The sequence below is a fragment of the Dreissena polymorpha genome, chromosome 7 (genome assembly GCF_020536995.1).
Source record: "Dreissena polymorpha isolate Duluth1 chromosome 7, UMN_Dpol_1.0, whole genome shotgun sequence".
Lineage (NCBI taxonomy): Eukaryota > Metazoa > Mollusca > Bivalvia > Myida > Dreissenidae > Dreissena > Dreissena polymorpha.
The window spans coordinates 77,682,495-77,698,112 of NC_068361.1; the positions used below are offsets into that span (position 1 = coordinate 77,682,495).

The 15,618-nt window shown below is 35.6% G+C and overlaps 3 protein-coding genes across 6 annotated transcripts in view; 1 reads left to right on the forward strand and 2 right to left on the reverse strand.

Moving 5' to 3' along the window:
- Positions 1 to 15,618, forward strand: part of LOC127837934 (E3 ubiquitin-protein ligase SMURF2-like) — a 71,503-nt gene that overhangs the window by 26,318 nt on the left and 29,567 nt on the right. For both annotated transcript variants that reach the window (XM_052365391.1, XM_052365392.1), the window contains exon 5: positions 13,285 to 13,462. In XM_052365391.1, the coding sequence (XP_052221351.1) occupies positions 13,285 to 13,462 (178 nt within the window). The remainder of the gene's footprint in view (positions 1 to 13,284; positions 13,463 to 15,618) is intronic.
- Positions 6,155 to 7,370, reverse strand: LOC127837937 (uncharacterized). Its single transcript, XM_052365397.1, has 3 exons — positions 7,165 to 7,370; positions 6,754 to 7,027; positions 6,155 to 6,607 (listed from the first exon to the last, which is right to left on the reverse strand). Exons 1-3 carry the CDS (start codon positions 7,356 to 7,358, stop codon positions 6,299 to 6,301), a joined length of 777 nt encoding a protein of 258 aa, XP_052221357.1. The 5' UTR covers positions 7,359 to 7,370; the 3' UTR covers positions 6,155 to 6,298.
- Positions 7,171 to 9,836, reverse strand: LOC127837936 (zinc finger protein 862-like). Of its 3 annotated transcripts, XR_008029544.1 has the most exons (4): positions 9,540 to 9,825; positions 8,874 to 9,278; positions 8,411 to 8,529; positions 7,171 to 7,294 (listed from the first exon to the last, which is right to left on the reverse strand). XR_008029544.1 is itself a non-coding variant. In XM_052365396.1 (3 exons), exons 1-3 carry the CDS (start codon positions 9,712 to 9,714, stop codon positions 8,480 to 8,482), a joined length of 630 nt encoding a protein of 209 aa, XP_052221356.1. In that variant the 5' UTR covers positions 9,715 to 9,836; the 3' UTR covers positions 8,337 to 8,479. The 3 variants fall into 3 exon arrangements, 2 of the variants coding, with proteins under 2 accessions (XP_052221356.1, XP_052221354.1); XM_052365396.1 differs by lacking the exon at positions 7,171 to 7,294 and having other exon boundaries at positions 8,337 to 8,529; positions 9,540 to 9,836; XM_052365394.1 differs by lacking the exon at positions 7,171 to 7,294 and having other exon boundaries at positions 8,337 to 8,529; positions 8,818 to 9,278; positions 9,540 to 9,836.

Here is a 15,618-nt window from a genome sequence, read left to right on the forward strand (position 1 = left end):
AAAGGTTAAGGTCATCCTTCAAGGTCAGAGGTAAAATAAATGTGGCCCAAATCGCTTATTTTATGAATACTTTTGCAATATTGAAGATAGCAACTTGATATTTGGCATGCATGTGTAACTTATGGAGCTGCACATTTTGAGTGGTGAAAGGTCAAGGTCAAGGTCATCCTTCAAGGTCAGAGGTCAAATATATGTGGCCCAAATCGCTTATTTTATGAATACTTTTGCAGTTTGATATTTGGCATGCATGTGTATCTCATAGAGCTGCACATTTTGAGTGGTGAAAGGTCAAGGTCAATGTCATCCTTCTAGGTCAAATATATGGGTCAAAATTGCTCATGTAATGTAACTTCTGCAATATTGAAGCTAGCAATTTTATATTTGACATGCATGTGTATCTCATGGAGCTGCACATTTTGAGTGGTGAAGGGTCAAGGTCAAGGTCATCCTTCAAGGTCAAACGTCATATAGGGGGACATTGTGTTTCACAAACATATCTTGTTTGAAATATACTTAGTTATTATTATGGAGATTGAAAAATACAGAAAGTGCATCCCAACATGGAGGCTGGCAGGGAAAAAGACAATTAAAAAAAAGTAAATGACAACGTTTTACCATTGCCTTTATTGATTTCCTGCATTCAGTGTATCATTTGTAGATCTTTTTGTGTTTAGAGAACATAGTCTTGCAAATTCTCATCAACAATTATCACTGCAAGAGCAGTAATTCATGATAGATTTATTTTTCTGAAACAAGAGTTAACTCCCTTACCATGCCCATTTTGTATTCTGTATAAATCCAATTGACCCTAAAGTTTACTTAGTTCATACACAATTTTAACTACGAGGTTCTTCAGCAGAAATTTAAGTATTTTCACCTTCTTGTACAGACATATTTGCTTTCATTTTGTTATAGGATAAAAGCTCATAGAAAATCACGTGTTATTGCATTGTATGATTGTGAAGCCAATATTGTACTTTCTAGTAAATGGAAAGATGAAAACAATCACTGTCAGCATGTTGTTGAATCTTTATGTTAGTTGTTGGATTTTACTTGTCATACAAACTGAACATTATTGTTTTTGCTTTCTTTTAACTTGCTAATTTAAGTATAATTATTTGTATAAGTGAAAACTAATGTGTTGTACATTAAATGAAATGACACTGATAAGCAGGTCCATATAAATACCTGAATCCACATCACATAATGTTTGTCATGAAACTGGGTGGAAAATTGATAGATTTGTGAGTCTGTAGTAGCTGTGTGGTTATGGTTTGTAGTTGCTCTAACAGCAAATCTGTCTCATTACATTAGCTTGGGCGTGTGATTTGTGAAGCATGCTGAAACATAATAAGACATTCTAACTTGATAGAAATACATTTTAAAAATCCACTAAGGTTATCTATTAATGTTAATAAAAGGATGTTTTAGTCTGCAATATGTATCCTGAATATTTAACAACAAAGTATATAGAGAAATGTGTGTTTTACTTGAATTGGTAAATTTGTATTATAATTATGTCAGAAACTAAACTTTTGTTTTTCTAAGATTTAATTTTCATAAATTCAGAAAAGGTTTATTTGGTACGTGTACTTCATTAGCCTGTTTGACCTGCCCTTGACCTACATGTAACCCACATCATACAGCCTCTAAGGCACCAAACTGTACACACTATTTTAAAAACATATCCTTGTTAAACATAAATTATAATGTAATAGAAACTTTCCCTATTAAGAATGAAATTTGGGGTAATATCTATATTTGGGGGATAGTTATGTCTCAAAAGTTGTGGGAAAGTGAAACACTCATTATCACTCAATTTTATAGAGTTTAAAGAATTACTGCATATTTACTTAATTCAATAACATTTTGAATCAAAGAAATGTGACACATATCTGAAAAACAAAGTTTTTCGACAAATAGGGCTGTTGCAGTTATTTCATTAGAAGAAAACAAACAAGTCCTTAAAAGTTATCAATGTCTGTAAAAAAACTAAAAGAAATGTTAGGTGAGTTTGAAAATACATAAAAAATGGTTGGTATTAGATGTGATGTTGTCTCCCATGATGTGCCTTTTATTGTGCATAAAATGGGATTACATATTTTTAATGCAGAATTATTTCACACATTATTATGCCCCCCTTTGAAGAAGAGGGGGTATATTGTTTTGCACATGTCGTTCTGTCCGTCAGTCGGTCGGTCTGTCGGTCTGTCCACCAGATGGTTTCCGGATGATAACTCAAGAAAGCTTAGGCCTAGGATCATGAAACTTCATAGGTACATTGATCATGACTGGCAGATGACCCCTATTGATTTTCAGGTCACTTGGTCAAAGGTCAAGGTCACAGTGACTCGAAATAGTAAAATGGTTTCTGGATGAGAACTCAAGAATGCTTAGGCCTAGGATCATGAAACTTCATAGGTACATTGATCATGACTGGCAGATGAACCCTATTGATTTTCAGCTCACTAGGTCAAAGGTCAAGGTCACAGTGACTCGAAATAGTAAAATGGTTTCCGGATAATAACTCAAGAATGCTTACGCCTAGGATCATGAAACTTCATAGGTTGATTGATCATGACTGGCAAATGACCCCTATTGATTTTCAGCTCACTAGGTCAAAGGTCTAGGTCACAGTGACAAAAAAACTATTCACACAATGGCTGCCACTACAACTGACAGCCCATATGGGGGGAATGAATGTTTTACAAACAGCCCTTGTTGTATGTCTGTTTTTATTGTTAATGAATGTGAATCCTTGATAAGTTTCAGTGTAGTCAGTTGGCAGGATTGAAGAATTTACTTCATAAGATCATGCAGGTGGATTTCAATAAAACATGTATGCAATGGGAACAGAATTTTGGCCTTTGTTTGATTTTGACGTTTATAAAGCAAGTATTGTTTGATACTGAAAATGTCTTGTTGTTTTGTTAAATATCAGTGAATGCCATGTAATACAAAAGTTTCTGTTATATCTTTTTTTCCTAGCTGTATTCAGTTTAAAGGTTTAAAAGGGAATATATGTCACATATGCTTACATAACTAACTGCTATTGAATTAATGGTAATATATCTAATAGATCTAATTGGACAAGTTGTCAGTCTGAGTATCTTTATGTGTCGAGATCACTTGACGAAAGCTGTTATAGCAGGCATTATTATGATAAGGTGTACAATTTTACCCTCATAAGACTATGTGTTCCACATATTTGCATCAAAATAAGACATTTGCCTTGTGTAAAACATATCTCTTCCCTAACTACAAGGTCAATGTCACATGTCAAAGATAAAATTTGACCATACAACAGCTTGTTCAGACTTTAACTTCTGATTTATCATGCAATTTTATAATAATAAGCCACAAATTACCACCACAAGGAGGCTGTGTAATGCAGGTTTCATGGGTTTTCTACCTCATATTACAAGGTCACACTTAGAGGTCTAATTTTGCCATTTAACACCTTCTTCGGACAGTAAATTCTACATTCATCATGCAATATTAAAATAACTTCCCACAAAAATACCACCATGAGAAGAAAATGTGTTACTTGCTAAGTCCATCTCCATACCTGAAAGTTCAAGGTCAAATGCAGAGGTTTCAGTTGTAACTTGTGCATAAAACTTCATGTATGAACTGCCATCTCATCAGACGTCATGAATTTGTTATTATTATGTAAGAAATTTTCACCATGTTGAGGCTTTGTGTAATAAGTAACATACATCTCTGTACCTCAAAGGTCAAGGTCAATTGCCAAGGTTAAAATTTTTCTTTGAAACAGCTTGTCCAGACTATAAGTTTTTAATAATTTGTCAATAATGGTCACCAGGTAAGCAAAGTGTATCTCACTAAGGGCAAAGTTTAAGGTTGCAATTAAGGAAAAAGGTCAAACATGGGGCCATACTTAAAAATTCTTTTATTTGGCATAACCTGACCGACCCACTAAAATCGGCCCGACTGAATTTTTTTTGTTACTTTCCAAAAAAAAAAATTTTTTGCTTGCCGAAACTTCTTTCCGCTAAATTTGTCCTGTCCGCTTTTTATCCTTTCCGTTTTTTTGGGTCATTTAATTGAATGCTCTTTCAAGGGTATCTAGAATAGCAATGAACAAAACACGTACCGGTATTTATTTGAGTCGCCTATTTATTTGACATATGCATATGCGATTAATTAGACTTTAAATACAATTAAACCCCTCTTGTTTTTTTCGTATTCCTTTAATTAAAATACGCTGCTGTTGTTAAGGATAGTTTGGGAGTAAAAAAAAAACAATTAATTAATTATCACCGTTCAATTAAATTCGGCATTCGGCAGGATGTGTAATATTATCGCCATGTAACTAATTAATTAATTATCACTCTTAAATTCAGCTCGGTAAATATTCGATAGAAAGATAAAAAGTGGTCAGTTTAGAAATATTTATTGACGGGTATTGTCACGTTTTTGTTTCATTTGATTATCTCTTTATACAACCGGTCGCTATTTTGGAGGCAGACGGCGATATTAAATGTGTATTCAATTAAACAACATCTACGCATGAATGACCCAATATTATCCGATAGCTCCACCCGTTCTCACGTTTCATTCGACAACATCATGTCATGTGTAAGCGAGCTCAATGCTGATTCGCCAGCTACCATGTGCACTTCATTAACAATAAGGTCAAGCAATGTCTAATCGGGTACAGACCGGGTTTCGTTAACTGTTCGAATTGCAAACACTTTCATTGAAACAAAGAGACAAATATAGAAAACCAGTCCGGATTTAAAAGGGCGGATGTTTTCAGGGAAATTTTACTAGATTTTCGCATTTTCGCAATTTAGATTTTTCTTGAGCCAAATTTTCAATAGTTTTGCAAATGACTCAAATGGCGAATGACAGCGGGAGCATTGCGAAAGTGTTATAATTGGAATAAATGCTCACTACTACAGGGCTCGCGCTGTCATTCGGCATTTGCAAAAGTAAAGCAAATTTGGCTCTATAAAAATATAATTTGCGAATATGCTTAAATCTTGTTAAATTTCATTGAAAACATCTGCCATTTTATTCAGAAGTGTTTTTTTTTAACTATTTTTCTCCTTGTTTCCATGAACAATTTGAAGCGCATATGGTAGCGGGCCAATCACCATTGAGTTCGCTATCGGGTAATATTGGGTCATTCATGCGCAGATAATGGAATACACAGTTGATATTGTCATCTGCCTACAATATAACGGCCGATGGCAAAAGTCGTATATAAAAATAAGTAAATGAAAAGAAGCTCTTTATAGAAAAAATACACTTACGAATACACGTGCGGTGATACGGACGGTGCAGATTTACCAATTTTCTTTCATGAGGCAGAAGACTTGGAGCTTTATTTAATAATTACCTTTCAGTTTGGTATATGTCGGAGTTCAATGTCAGAAAAAAAATACCTACCTACCGACCCACCCAAATTTACCTGGGTCGGGTTATGCCAAACAAACAATTTTTAGCTCATCTATTTTTTGAAAAAAAATTATGAGCTATTGTCATCACCTTGGCGTCGGCGTCGGCGTCTGCGTCGGCGTCGGCGTCCGGTTAAGTTTTATGTTTAGGTCCACTTTTCTCAGAAAGTATCAATGCTATTGCATTCAAACTTGGTACACTTACTTACTATCATGAGGGGACTGGGCAGGCAAAGTTAGATAACTCTGGCATGCATTTTGACTGAATTATGTGCCCTTTTTATACTTAGAAAATTGAAAAGTTTGGTTAAGTTTTGCGTTTAGGTCCACTTTTTTCAGAAAGTATCAATGCTATTGCATTCAAACTTGGTACACTTACTTACTATCATGAGGGGACTGGGCAGGCAAAGTTAGATAACTCTGGCGTGCATTTTGACAGAATAATGTGCCCTTTTTATACTTAGAAAATTGAAAATTTTGGTTAAGTTTTGTGTTTAGGTCCATTTTATTCCTTAAGTATCAAAGCTATTGCTTTCATACTTGCAACACTTACTAACTATCATAAGGGGACTGTGCAGGCAAAGTAATGTAACTCTGACTGGCATTTTGAGAGAATTATGTGCCCTTTTTATACTTAGAAAATTGAAAATTTGGTTATGTTTTGTGTTTAGGTCCACTTTATTCCTACAGTATCAAAGCTATTGCTTTCATACTTCAGGCTTCGCGAAATCGGAAAAAAACTGCCGGTCATCCGGACAGGCATTTCAGAAAATGTGCCGGTCCGGAGAAAATTTAGCCGGACCGAAAAAAAACAACAACACAACTATGTACATTAAGAAAAACCCTTTATTTTAGCTCAACAAGCCTTTATTCTAATAAGACAGCAGTTTTTCAGTGTTTGTCATCTCGTCTTGAAAGTCTTCGCAATCTTCTTCGATTTCCATATCTTCTTCATCATTGTCACACAGTTTGTCAATCTCCTTTTCGAAGTTAGTGATTTGTACCACACTGGGCACAGGCACTTCAGCATCTTCCTCTGAGTCGGAGTGAGTGGAGTCTGATTCCAGGCATATCACTGCACTTGAAGAAGTTGATGGGGCAGAAATGTCTGTGGTTTCTGGGTCATGCTTACGCTTGCGACTGCGTGTGTAAGATGTCCGTCTTCCACCAGAAGGCTCAGCCTGAAAAGTTAAATTTCCAATGCCCAATCAATATTATAACAAATAGTATAAACAATACTTTGCCAAAACATGGTGGAGGTACTGCACATAGTGGCTGGTTGCATGTTTTAATATTGTAAATGAGCTTGACTTCAAGTTAAGCTTACCAGCCATGAATCTATAGCAGATTCTGGATTGAAGGCATCTATGCTGGGTGACAACAGCTTGACGGTCATCAGGTCCAGTAGAACAGTTTCCCCCATCTTTTGCCTCCTGCAAGTTTTGAGGAGTTTCAGCTGTGAGAATGCGGTCTCGCAACGCACACTAGTGGATGGGAGCGTCAACAGCAGGTCAATCACTAGGGTGATATTTGGCAGATCATCTGCCACTGCTCCTGTCAGTACCTGGTCCCATCCCAGGTCTGATAAGTCGTTGCCATGCCTGAAAACATTATCATTACATAGGTATTCAACCGAATGTACCCGGAAGTATATTATTTCTGTGTTGTTTTTCTTCAAATAATTTAAAGAGTTCAATTGAAACGGTTTCCTAACTAAAACAAACAACACAAAACTTACTTTTTTGGCACCAGTTTCTTCAAAAGTTTCCACTCGTTTATTGCTGCCACTGGTGTGAACTCTGCCACCGCACGCTTCAGCGTTTTCTCAAAATGGGAACACACCAGTTGAACGTCCTCATCACCATATTCTGAAATAAAGGTAACACATGCTAAAACTTTAACCATTTTATGTGATGAAATATACGCAACCATAAACTTTTTATCTATAAGAGACAAATTGTAACTAATGATGTAATTATTAGTATTATAATTATTATATGTTGTTTCTGTTTATTGAAATAAGCAACACAACCATTGCAGCTTGCTCTTTGGTGATTTATGAAAAAAATTATGTACTCTTAAATTTTTATACATCATTCAATGTTCCATTATTATGAGTGAAGTCAAGTCAAGTGAGGCAAAATGCAACACCATACGTTTTAGTATATAATATTACGTTTTATATAAATTATTAATATATTGGCCAAGTATGAATGTTTACATTCTAAATTTACTTAGCAAACAACTTTACTTGTTGCAGATAGGTTAATGAAATCTCCTGTTATATTAATGAACAACAAATATTTATCAGAGTTCGATCACTAGAAATACAGCACGTTTGAGAACTGATTTTTAACAGAAAGCTTTATACTATAGCCAGACAAGAGTTTTGCACTTAACTCTTAACTGCTTTCACACAGGCTGAAACGTTGGCTTATAATTATACTAGCTGTAACAACAACAAACAAACCAAAATAAAACAAACAATGAAACCCTGTAAAGACTATGCTAGCATGCAAACATTGCATTGAAAACATCAACTGAAGAAACTAAACTTCTATATCAATTGAACTTGGGCAATAACTGGGGATCAACTGAATATTAAACCTGTCAATTTGCCTAATGGCCAACTTCTCAAGTGCAGAATCTTAGTAGCATTCTGAATGTTTTTCGACTCTGTTACGAATCTTGTCTTTATGGCCTCGACCAGACTATCAATGATGCCATCTGCATAGCTCATGCTTGACGCATTACCTCTAAGCGCTATCCCTTCATGTGTTCGTTTTTGTAGAAGCTCGATGGCAGCTTCAGGTAGCCTTTCAAGCCAGCAGTCAATTTATTATTTTAATATGCAACCTACTTCTAGTAGTCATAATGATACAGATCATACTATTACTAACACTGCGATTGGTTAATATTATTGATAAGTTTATGTTTCTTTTTATTTCATGGCAAATTTTAATATTGAACGGTGACTACAGTACCTTCCTTTCTTTTCTTGTAGAATTTCCATTGTGCTTTCAATCCAGCACAGGCTATCACAGAGCGTCACATCAGATCTTTGGAGCTTGAGGGAAAGCCTCATCGCTGGGTCCAGTGCATCCTGAAGATTATATATATACATAATTATACACATTTGAAATGAATGTATGCACTTAAATTCTTTTTGCTTTCATGTTATATGTTAATCTTTATACCATACTAGTATATTAATTTAAATAGGTTTGTTACAACATGAGTGTTTGTATGTTAAATAAACAATTTATTGGTGATGAACAACCTTGCAGGTATAAAATAATGATGAAATATGTATTACATTCATGATTCTTTAATCATGTTATTGAATCTTTAAAATTACAAAAATGAAATATGATCACATTGAATTTCATACCAGTAGAAAGATACAGAACGCTAACAGATTTATATCTGTCATCAGCTTGTATAGACCTTCTGCTTTAGGATTTCCATGACTGGCAGTCGCAAGGTGGATTTCTAATGCCTGAAAAGTCTTGAGAAGCGCTGTAACTGATCTGAAGAGGTGAGGTAGCCACCTGGTTCCTGTAACTTTAGGTGGAAGCACTCCCTTGCCGATAGTGGAGATAGCTGTGAGAAGGCCAGTTTTTTGTTTGTGACTTTTCTTGTAGAAATAATGTACGCCAATGAGAAATGTCATAAGCTTTTCATACTGCTTGTTTTTCTTAATGGCATCTCTGAAGGCTAATTCCAGTCTATGCGATAAGCAATGAACATTGACTAGTTCAGAATTTATTCTTTGTTTCATCAAAGTTGATAATCCTGTACGAGAACCCGTCATGTTGGAAGCACCATCAGTACCCATGCCCACAAGTTTGTCTGAAATGTATACAGTTGGTTGATTATTGAATATTAGTTTCTTTCTGATAAAACCATTGCCATGGCAGGAGCAGAAATCATGACATTTACTTAAGCAAACATTGATTCAGTGATTCAAAGCTTATATTTACAGTTTCTTTCAATTATTTATTTGTTCAGATGCTGATGGTTTTAATTATTCACAAATTTATTTTTAAATAAATATTAAAAGAAACACAAATTTAGTTTTATCTTTTAGTGCTGGTGTTAATTTTAAATTACCTTTGTCAATATTTGTTTGTTTGAGCACATCAATTACGTGGTCATACAGGTCTGCAGATGTTGTTGATTTCGGGGAACTTGTATTCAGAAACCTCTCGGTTACATTGCCAGTTTTGGAATACCGTAAATACAATGTTTCTTGCTCAGATCCCGAGATGTCTGTAGTTCCGTCCATCAGAAAAGACAGAAAAGGAACAGCTTTACATTGTTTTTCTGTGTGAGAGAGTTCAACCTTAGCAATGTGATGGATAAAATTCACTGCTGCATGATCGTTTATATATGTTGATCCAATTTCAATTTGTTTAGCAATATCTAATTCACATAACCACTTATAATCGTAAATTGGTCTGTTGTTCTTTGCTATGGCATGAACGTTTCTAAACAGGTAACACAGTTTGTTACGCTCTGCCGCCTGCAACATTTTCAAGGCATTTCCAGCTTCGGTAGTTTTCAATTCTGAAGGCGTCAATGGCGTTGTTTTTGACATGCGTAGAGCTTTCTCATGGGGTGTTGACTTTTCATGATCAACGATTGCCGAATACCGAAAATTACAGCTGCCTTCTACGAAAGTATTCCCTTTCACAGACACTGACCTGAATTGTGAATTTGCCCTACAGCAAGTGCAAAACATTGTTTTCGTTTCTTCGTCGTATTCAAGCCAGTCTCTTTCATTTTTCCATTTTGATTGGAAAGATCTTTCCACCCTTCGAGACTCGTACTCTTTCGCTTTTTCTTTTTTCTTATCGTCGGTTAGCTTACCTTTCTTACCTGGCTTTGCGCCATCATAAAAGCGTAAAAACGACATTTTGGATGTTTACATCCAGCGAAATATGTAACAGTTACAGGGCATCTAATTGGTCAAACTATATTTAACTGACCAATGATATCCATTTACGCATTTTAACAACGTAGACTAAAGATTGTAGAAGTATCGAAAATAAAATTGCGGTTTACTGACACTAACTTGTACAATGTAAAATGATAACATTTTTGGAGACCTATGACGAGTGCATGTTATAAAGATAATACTAGAACATTGTTTATATTTAATAAACAACCTTTTTAAAGAAATGCTTCATACAGAAATTCATACTTCAATGTCCTTATCTACTCGAAAAATATATCAAAGCTATCAAGATTTTTTGTTAGAACGCAGTTGCCGATTTTGCGACTTAGTTTGAAGTAGGTGTTGTGTAACCAGTTGGATTTGCTAATTGTACGTAACAAACTTATTGCAAACATCAAAACAATGAGCGATTTCATTTTCATGATGTAGACTGTAGTAAAAGGTTTGCCCTTCGAATTTTCAACTTTGAAAAAATATGATATGTTTGCATTCATTTCACATTTATTTTGCCGGTCACAAGGACCGACATTCTGGTTAAACCTGCCGGACCAAATGAAAAATTGCCGGTCAGGACCGACGGACCGGCAATTTCGCGAAGCCTGTACTTGCAACACTTATTAACTATCGTAAGGGGACTGTGCAGGCAAAGTTATGTAGCTCTGACTGGCATTTGGACGGAATTATGGGCCCTTTATACTTAGAAAATTTAAAGTTTGGTTAAGTTTTGTGTTTTGGTCCACTTTACCCCTAAAGTATCATAGATATTGCTTTCATACTTGATACACTCGCAAACTATCATAAGGGTACAGTAAAGGGACAGTTTGCATAACTCTGGATGTCATTTTTACGGAATTATGGCCCTTTTTTGACTTAGTAACTTTGAATATATGGTTAAATTTTGTGTTTCGATCCACTTTACTTCTAAAGTATCAAGGCTATTGCTTTCAAACTTCAAATACTTTCATGCTATCATGAGGTTACTGTACCTGGCAAGTTGAATTTTACCTTGACCTTTGAATGACCTTGACTCTCAAGGTCAAATTATTAAATTTTGCTAAAATTGCCATAACTTCTTTATTTATGATTAGATTTGATTGATACTTTGACAAAACAACTCTTACCTGACATACCACAATAAACTCCACCCAAACCATCGCCCGTGCCCCCCCCCCACTCCCCCCCCCCCACTCCCCCCCCCCCCCCCCCCGAATCCCCCCCCTATTTTTTTATTTTTTTTATTTTTTTTTTATATTATCTCACAACCACCACACCCTCACACTATACCCCCCCCCCACCCCACCCCCTCCCCAATTTTTTTTTTAAAACGGTTAAAAAACAAAACAATTTATTTTGCTTATTTTATGTTTGAAATACCGTCCAACCATCGCACCCAAGAATCCCCCCCCCAACCCCCCACCCGAATCCCCCCCCCCCAAATTTTTTTTTTTTTTTTTTTTTTTTTTAAGATCATCTCACAAATAACCACCACACCCTCACACTATACTCCCCCCCCCCCCCACCTCACCCCCCCCCCCAATTTTTTTTTTAAACGGTTAAAAAAACACAAATATTTATTTTTATTATTTTATGTTTGAAATACCGTCCAACCATCGCACCCAAGAATCCATACCCCCGACCCCCCACCCCCCCCTTCCCGATTTTTTTTCCCCTTTTTTTTGGCATTTTTGGAAGATAATGTAATAAATGTCCACACCCCCACACAATGCACCCCTCTTCACTCCACCCCTCCCTCCTTTGTGATTGAAAGTGAGAGTCCCTTCTCCTATAAAAAGAAAATAGATGAGCGGTCTGCACCCGCAAGGCGGTGCTCTTGTTTAAGGTTGGCCTGGGCATTGTTCGGCATGATCCATAATTTCAAGCATTATTGGCAATGAGCTTTGCATGTTGCACACAGGCATTACTACATTATTTTGTATCACTATCTACGTGTTATGTCATAAGTTTTGTTTAAAAAAGAAATCAAGAATACAATAAGCTTTTGATATTGTATGCATACAGATTTGTTATTTAATATCTTATTCAATATTGAGACATTATAGTAGGGTAGCTTAAACATTCTTTTACTAACATGTGTTTTAATACTGGCCCATGTAAATCTGAAGTTTTCCTACCATGTTGATACATTAACTTGTTGCTAGTTTAACAGGCATGTAGGCTTAAATTGAATACCTGTAGTCTGACACTCTCCATTCAACCTAGGAAAATACAGCTCATATGAGGAAAAGCATATTTGAAAGCAAATTGGACAGATACTAATCTGATTTAATTTTGTGTTCTGGCAATTACAGATGGATTGGGGTCACAATTTTACATAATGAAATAGTGACAAGATATTCATCTGTTAAATTTTTAATCCACCAATAGTGGGCGGAAAGGATATAAATTTACTGTTGTCAAGGCTGTAGTTGAATTGTGGTTTACATTTTTATAATAGGGGTTTCATTAACTGCATCTACTCAGAGCTTGCTTTGTCCTGGCAGCATCGTGCAAATTGACAAACATGTGGTGTGGATTACAGATGTAATATTCAATGAAAAACATCTGCAGTTTGTACAAGTTTATGATTTAAATAGTAGCAAAACGGTTCAACTACGAGATTGTGTGTTGGATATGTGCCAGGACACAATTTTTCTATTCACGCTTATCTCGGCTTTATAGTGGCGGGCTCCAACCCTCCTCATAGAATGTCAGTGTGTGTGCATATGCCCTCACGTGCGTCACGTGCACGCTCACTGTCCTGCTCTCCTGGTCCCAGATCCGTGCAGTCGTGTACGCAGATACCAGGCGGCACGAAGCCATGCCGCTCACTGGCACCCTCTCGAGCATCAACACCATCACGTCGACCTGGGACTCCAAATTGTAAATTCTCTGTTACAGTCCAGCGGCTGGATCTGCAGAGGAACAATGCAGATGACACTGAGCCGGTGCGGGGTCAGATCGTGATCAGTCTGATCTCCCGGGACAGGGGCAACTCCGGTACGAGCCCAGTTGTCACCACCTCCTCACAGATCACCAACAGCTCACCACCAAGTGAACCTGATGAGCTGCCTGAAGGGTGAGTTGTTGTGCGCTCTTGTAATCTTTTTTATGTGTGGGTATATGGGTGTTATGTTGTTGGCGAGAATATTAATTCTTTTGTAGATATTTTTCTTTTGTCTTTTGAATTCAAAAGTCTCATTTTATTCTTTATTTTTGTATAACCTTAGGCCTTTACTTGTTACAGTGCCTATGAAAGATTAGAAATTGAAAGATGATAGGATTTCTGGAATAACTTAAAGAAATAACTAAGTTTTTTTATGTTACAGTTTTTTCATTTAAGCATATCCTTATTTCATTATTTAAGTTTTTTTATTTAAGCATTTCTTTATTTCCTTATTATACTGACTGTAATTGATGTTGATCTGAATGTAACTCTGTACCTGAAAGCACTACATAAATTGTAAGCAATCACAAGAAGCTTGGCATATTGTATTGTCATCAATCTTAAGTGTCCGTGGTTGGGTTGGCACTTATATTTTATGCTGCTGCTGTCACATATCGCATTTTGTTATTCAAAATATTTCATGTAAGATGATATACAGTCAAAAAAAGTGATATAATTAATTGTGTGGGCAACAATTGATGAATTACCAATAGTGATTTCCCTGTAAGAAAACACAACATCCAAAAGTGATGTTGGCTATACTTGATAATTAATATGAATAAAGTAATTTCTGCATCTTCATCACCATTAGCTGCATGTGCATGTGTGTTGTATGTTGTAATGAAGAAATTCATAATGTGGGAACGACATATATTCCCACAGACAGTGCCAAGAACGACATGTTATCCTATAATCATGAGACAGAAAATAACAATACAAATACACCATTGATTGATACAGTTCTTGTATTGCGAAAATACTGTTGAAGTAGGCTTAATTTGCTGCTAAAAGGCATTGGCATGGGTTTATTGTCTCAGTAGTTTTTAACAAGGCCATGTAAAATAATTTAATGTAGGTATTTTCCTGTTGTTGAATTATTTTATTTCTAGCTTCAAAAGATTTTTTTTTAAAACATACATAATTCCGATCATAATCATGGAATCATGGCAAACAAATTTAAACAAATGAAATGACATAGTCACAGTTTTGTTTATTATGACCCTTATAAAAAGCAGGGGTATATTGCTTTGCTCATGTCTGTGGGTTGGATAGTGTGTTTTTCTGATGACCATTCCATTTAGGCGCAATATTAATAATACACTTTTACCTTCAATTATGCAAATTGGTATGATGATTTCTTGAAATAATGGCAAGACTCAAATCTTCAGGTCAACAGGTTAAAGGTTAAGGGGGGGGGGTGACATGAAATGCAGACTTCTGTGTTTGCAATTTATATCTAGAGTATGCTTTGACATACAATGATGCAAATTGGTTGGAATGGAAGACATGGAGGACATGTATGATGTATTGATTTTTGGGCCAGCAGTTTTCATAATGCTTAAAGCTTGTATCATATAAATAATAATAATTTATATGATACTATCTTAAAGCATTATGTAAACTGCTGTGCATAAAAGTAATGAAGGAAGACCTCTTTTGACTTTCATATAAACAAGTCAAGATTCAAGGTCATGTAAAATCAAAATGTATTCTTGTAAACAATGCACATATTGACTTTTTGCTTCTTTTACAAACTTCTCTGTAAATCTCAAGCAACCTATAATTTCACTTTAAATGTCACTGAACTATTCATGCACCATTTCAAAACATTTAATTTCATTTACTTTAGCATTAGGATCATGATTAAGCATCCTTTAGATGTCAATAAATGCAGTGTTCTGGCTGATAAGCCTATCTTGCAGATTGTTTACCTGTCATAAACAAGGTGCCTTTATATCATCATTATCTTTACTGGCTGGTTTATGTTGTCATGAAATTTCACAAAAAATTACGTGCCTTATCTGTAATCCCAATTTATAAAATTAGCAAGTAAATACTGTGTACAATTGCGAACAGAATGTTAAGTGGTGAAATGAATTTATTCTTAAGATATGTGCATGTAAATTAAGAAAAAAAATAAAGGTAAATTGGCAAAGTGTGGGTGTGATAGGTTGATAACAGTTTGTTCATGATTTAGGATACATTATAAAATCTCTGCACATTTGCTCTCACATTTAACAAAGCCTTAAGTACCTTTAGGGACCTTGAAAAGCTGATGTATTGCTGAT

Coding starts and splice junctions, on each gene's coding strand:
- LOC127837937 (XM_052365397.1), bottom strand. CDS start 7,358: ATGGTTGCGTATATTTCATCACATAAAATGGTTAAAGTTTTAGCATGT. Junction 7,028..7,164: donor AAGAAACTGGTGCCAAAAAA/GTAAGTTTTGTG, acceptor TAATGTTTTCAG/GCATGGCAACGACTTATCAG. Junction 6,608..6,753: donor CTGCTATAGATTCATGGCTG/GTAAGCTTAACT, acceptor TTAACTTTTCAG/GCTGAGCCTTCTGGTGGAAG.
- LOC127837936 (XM_052365394.1), bottom strand. CDS start 9,714: ATGGACGGAACTACAGACATCTCGGGATCTGAGCAAGAAACATTGTAT. Junction 9,279..9,539: donor ACAAACAAATATTGACAAAG/GTAATTTAAAAT, acceptor TATACATTTCAG/ACAAACTTGTGGGCATGGGT. Junction 8,530..8,817: donor CGTTCTGTATCTTTCTACTG/GTATGAAATTCA, acceptor TATAATCTTCAG/GATGCACTGGACCCAGCGAT.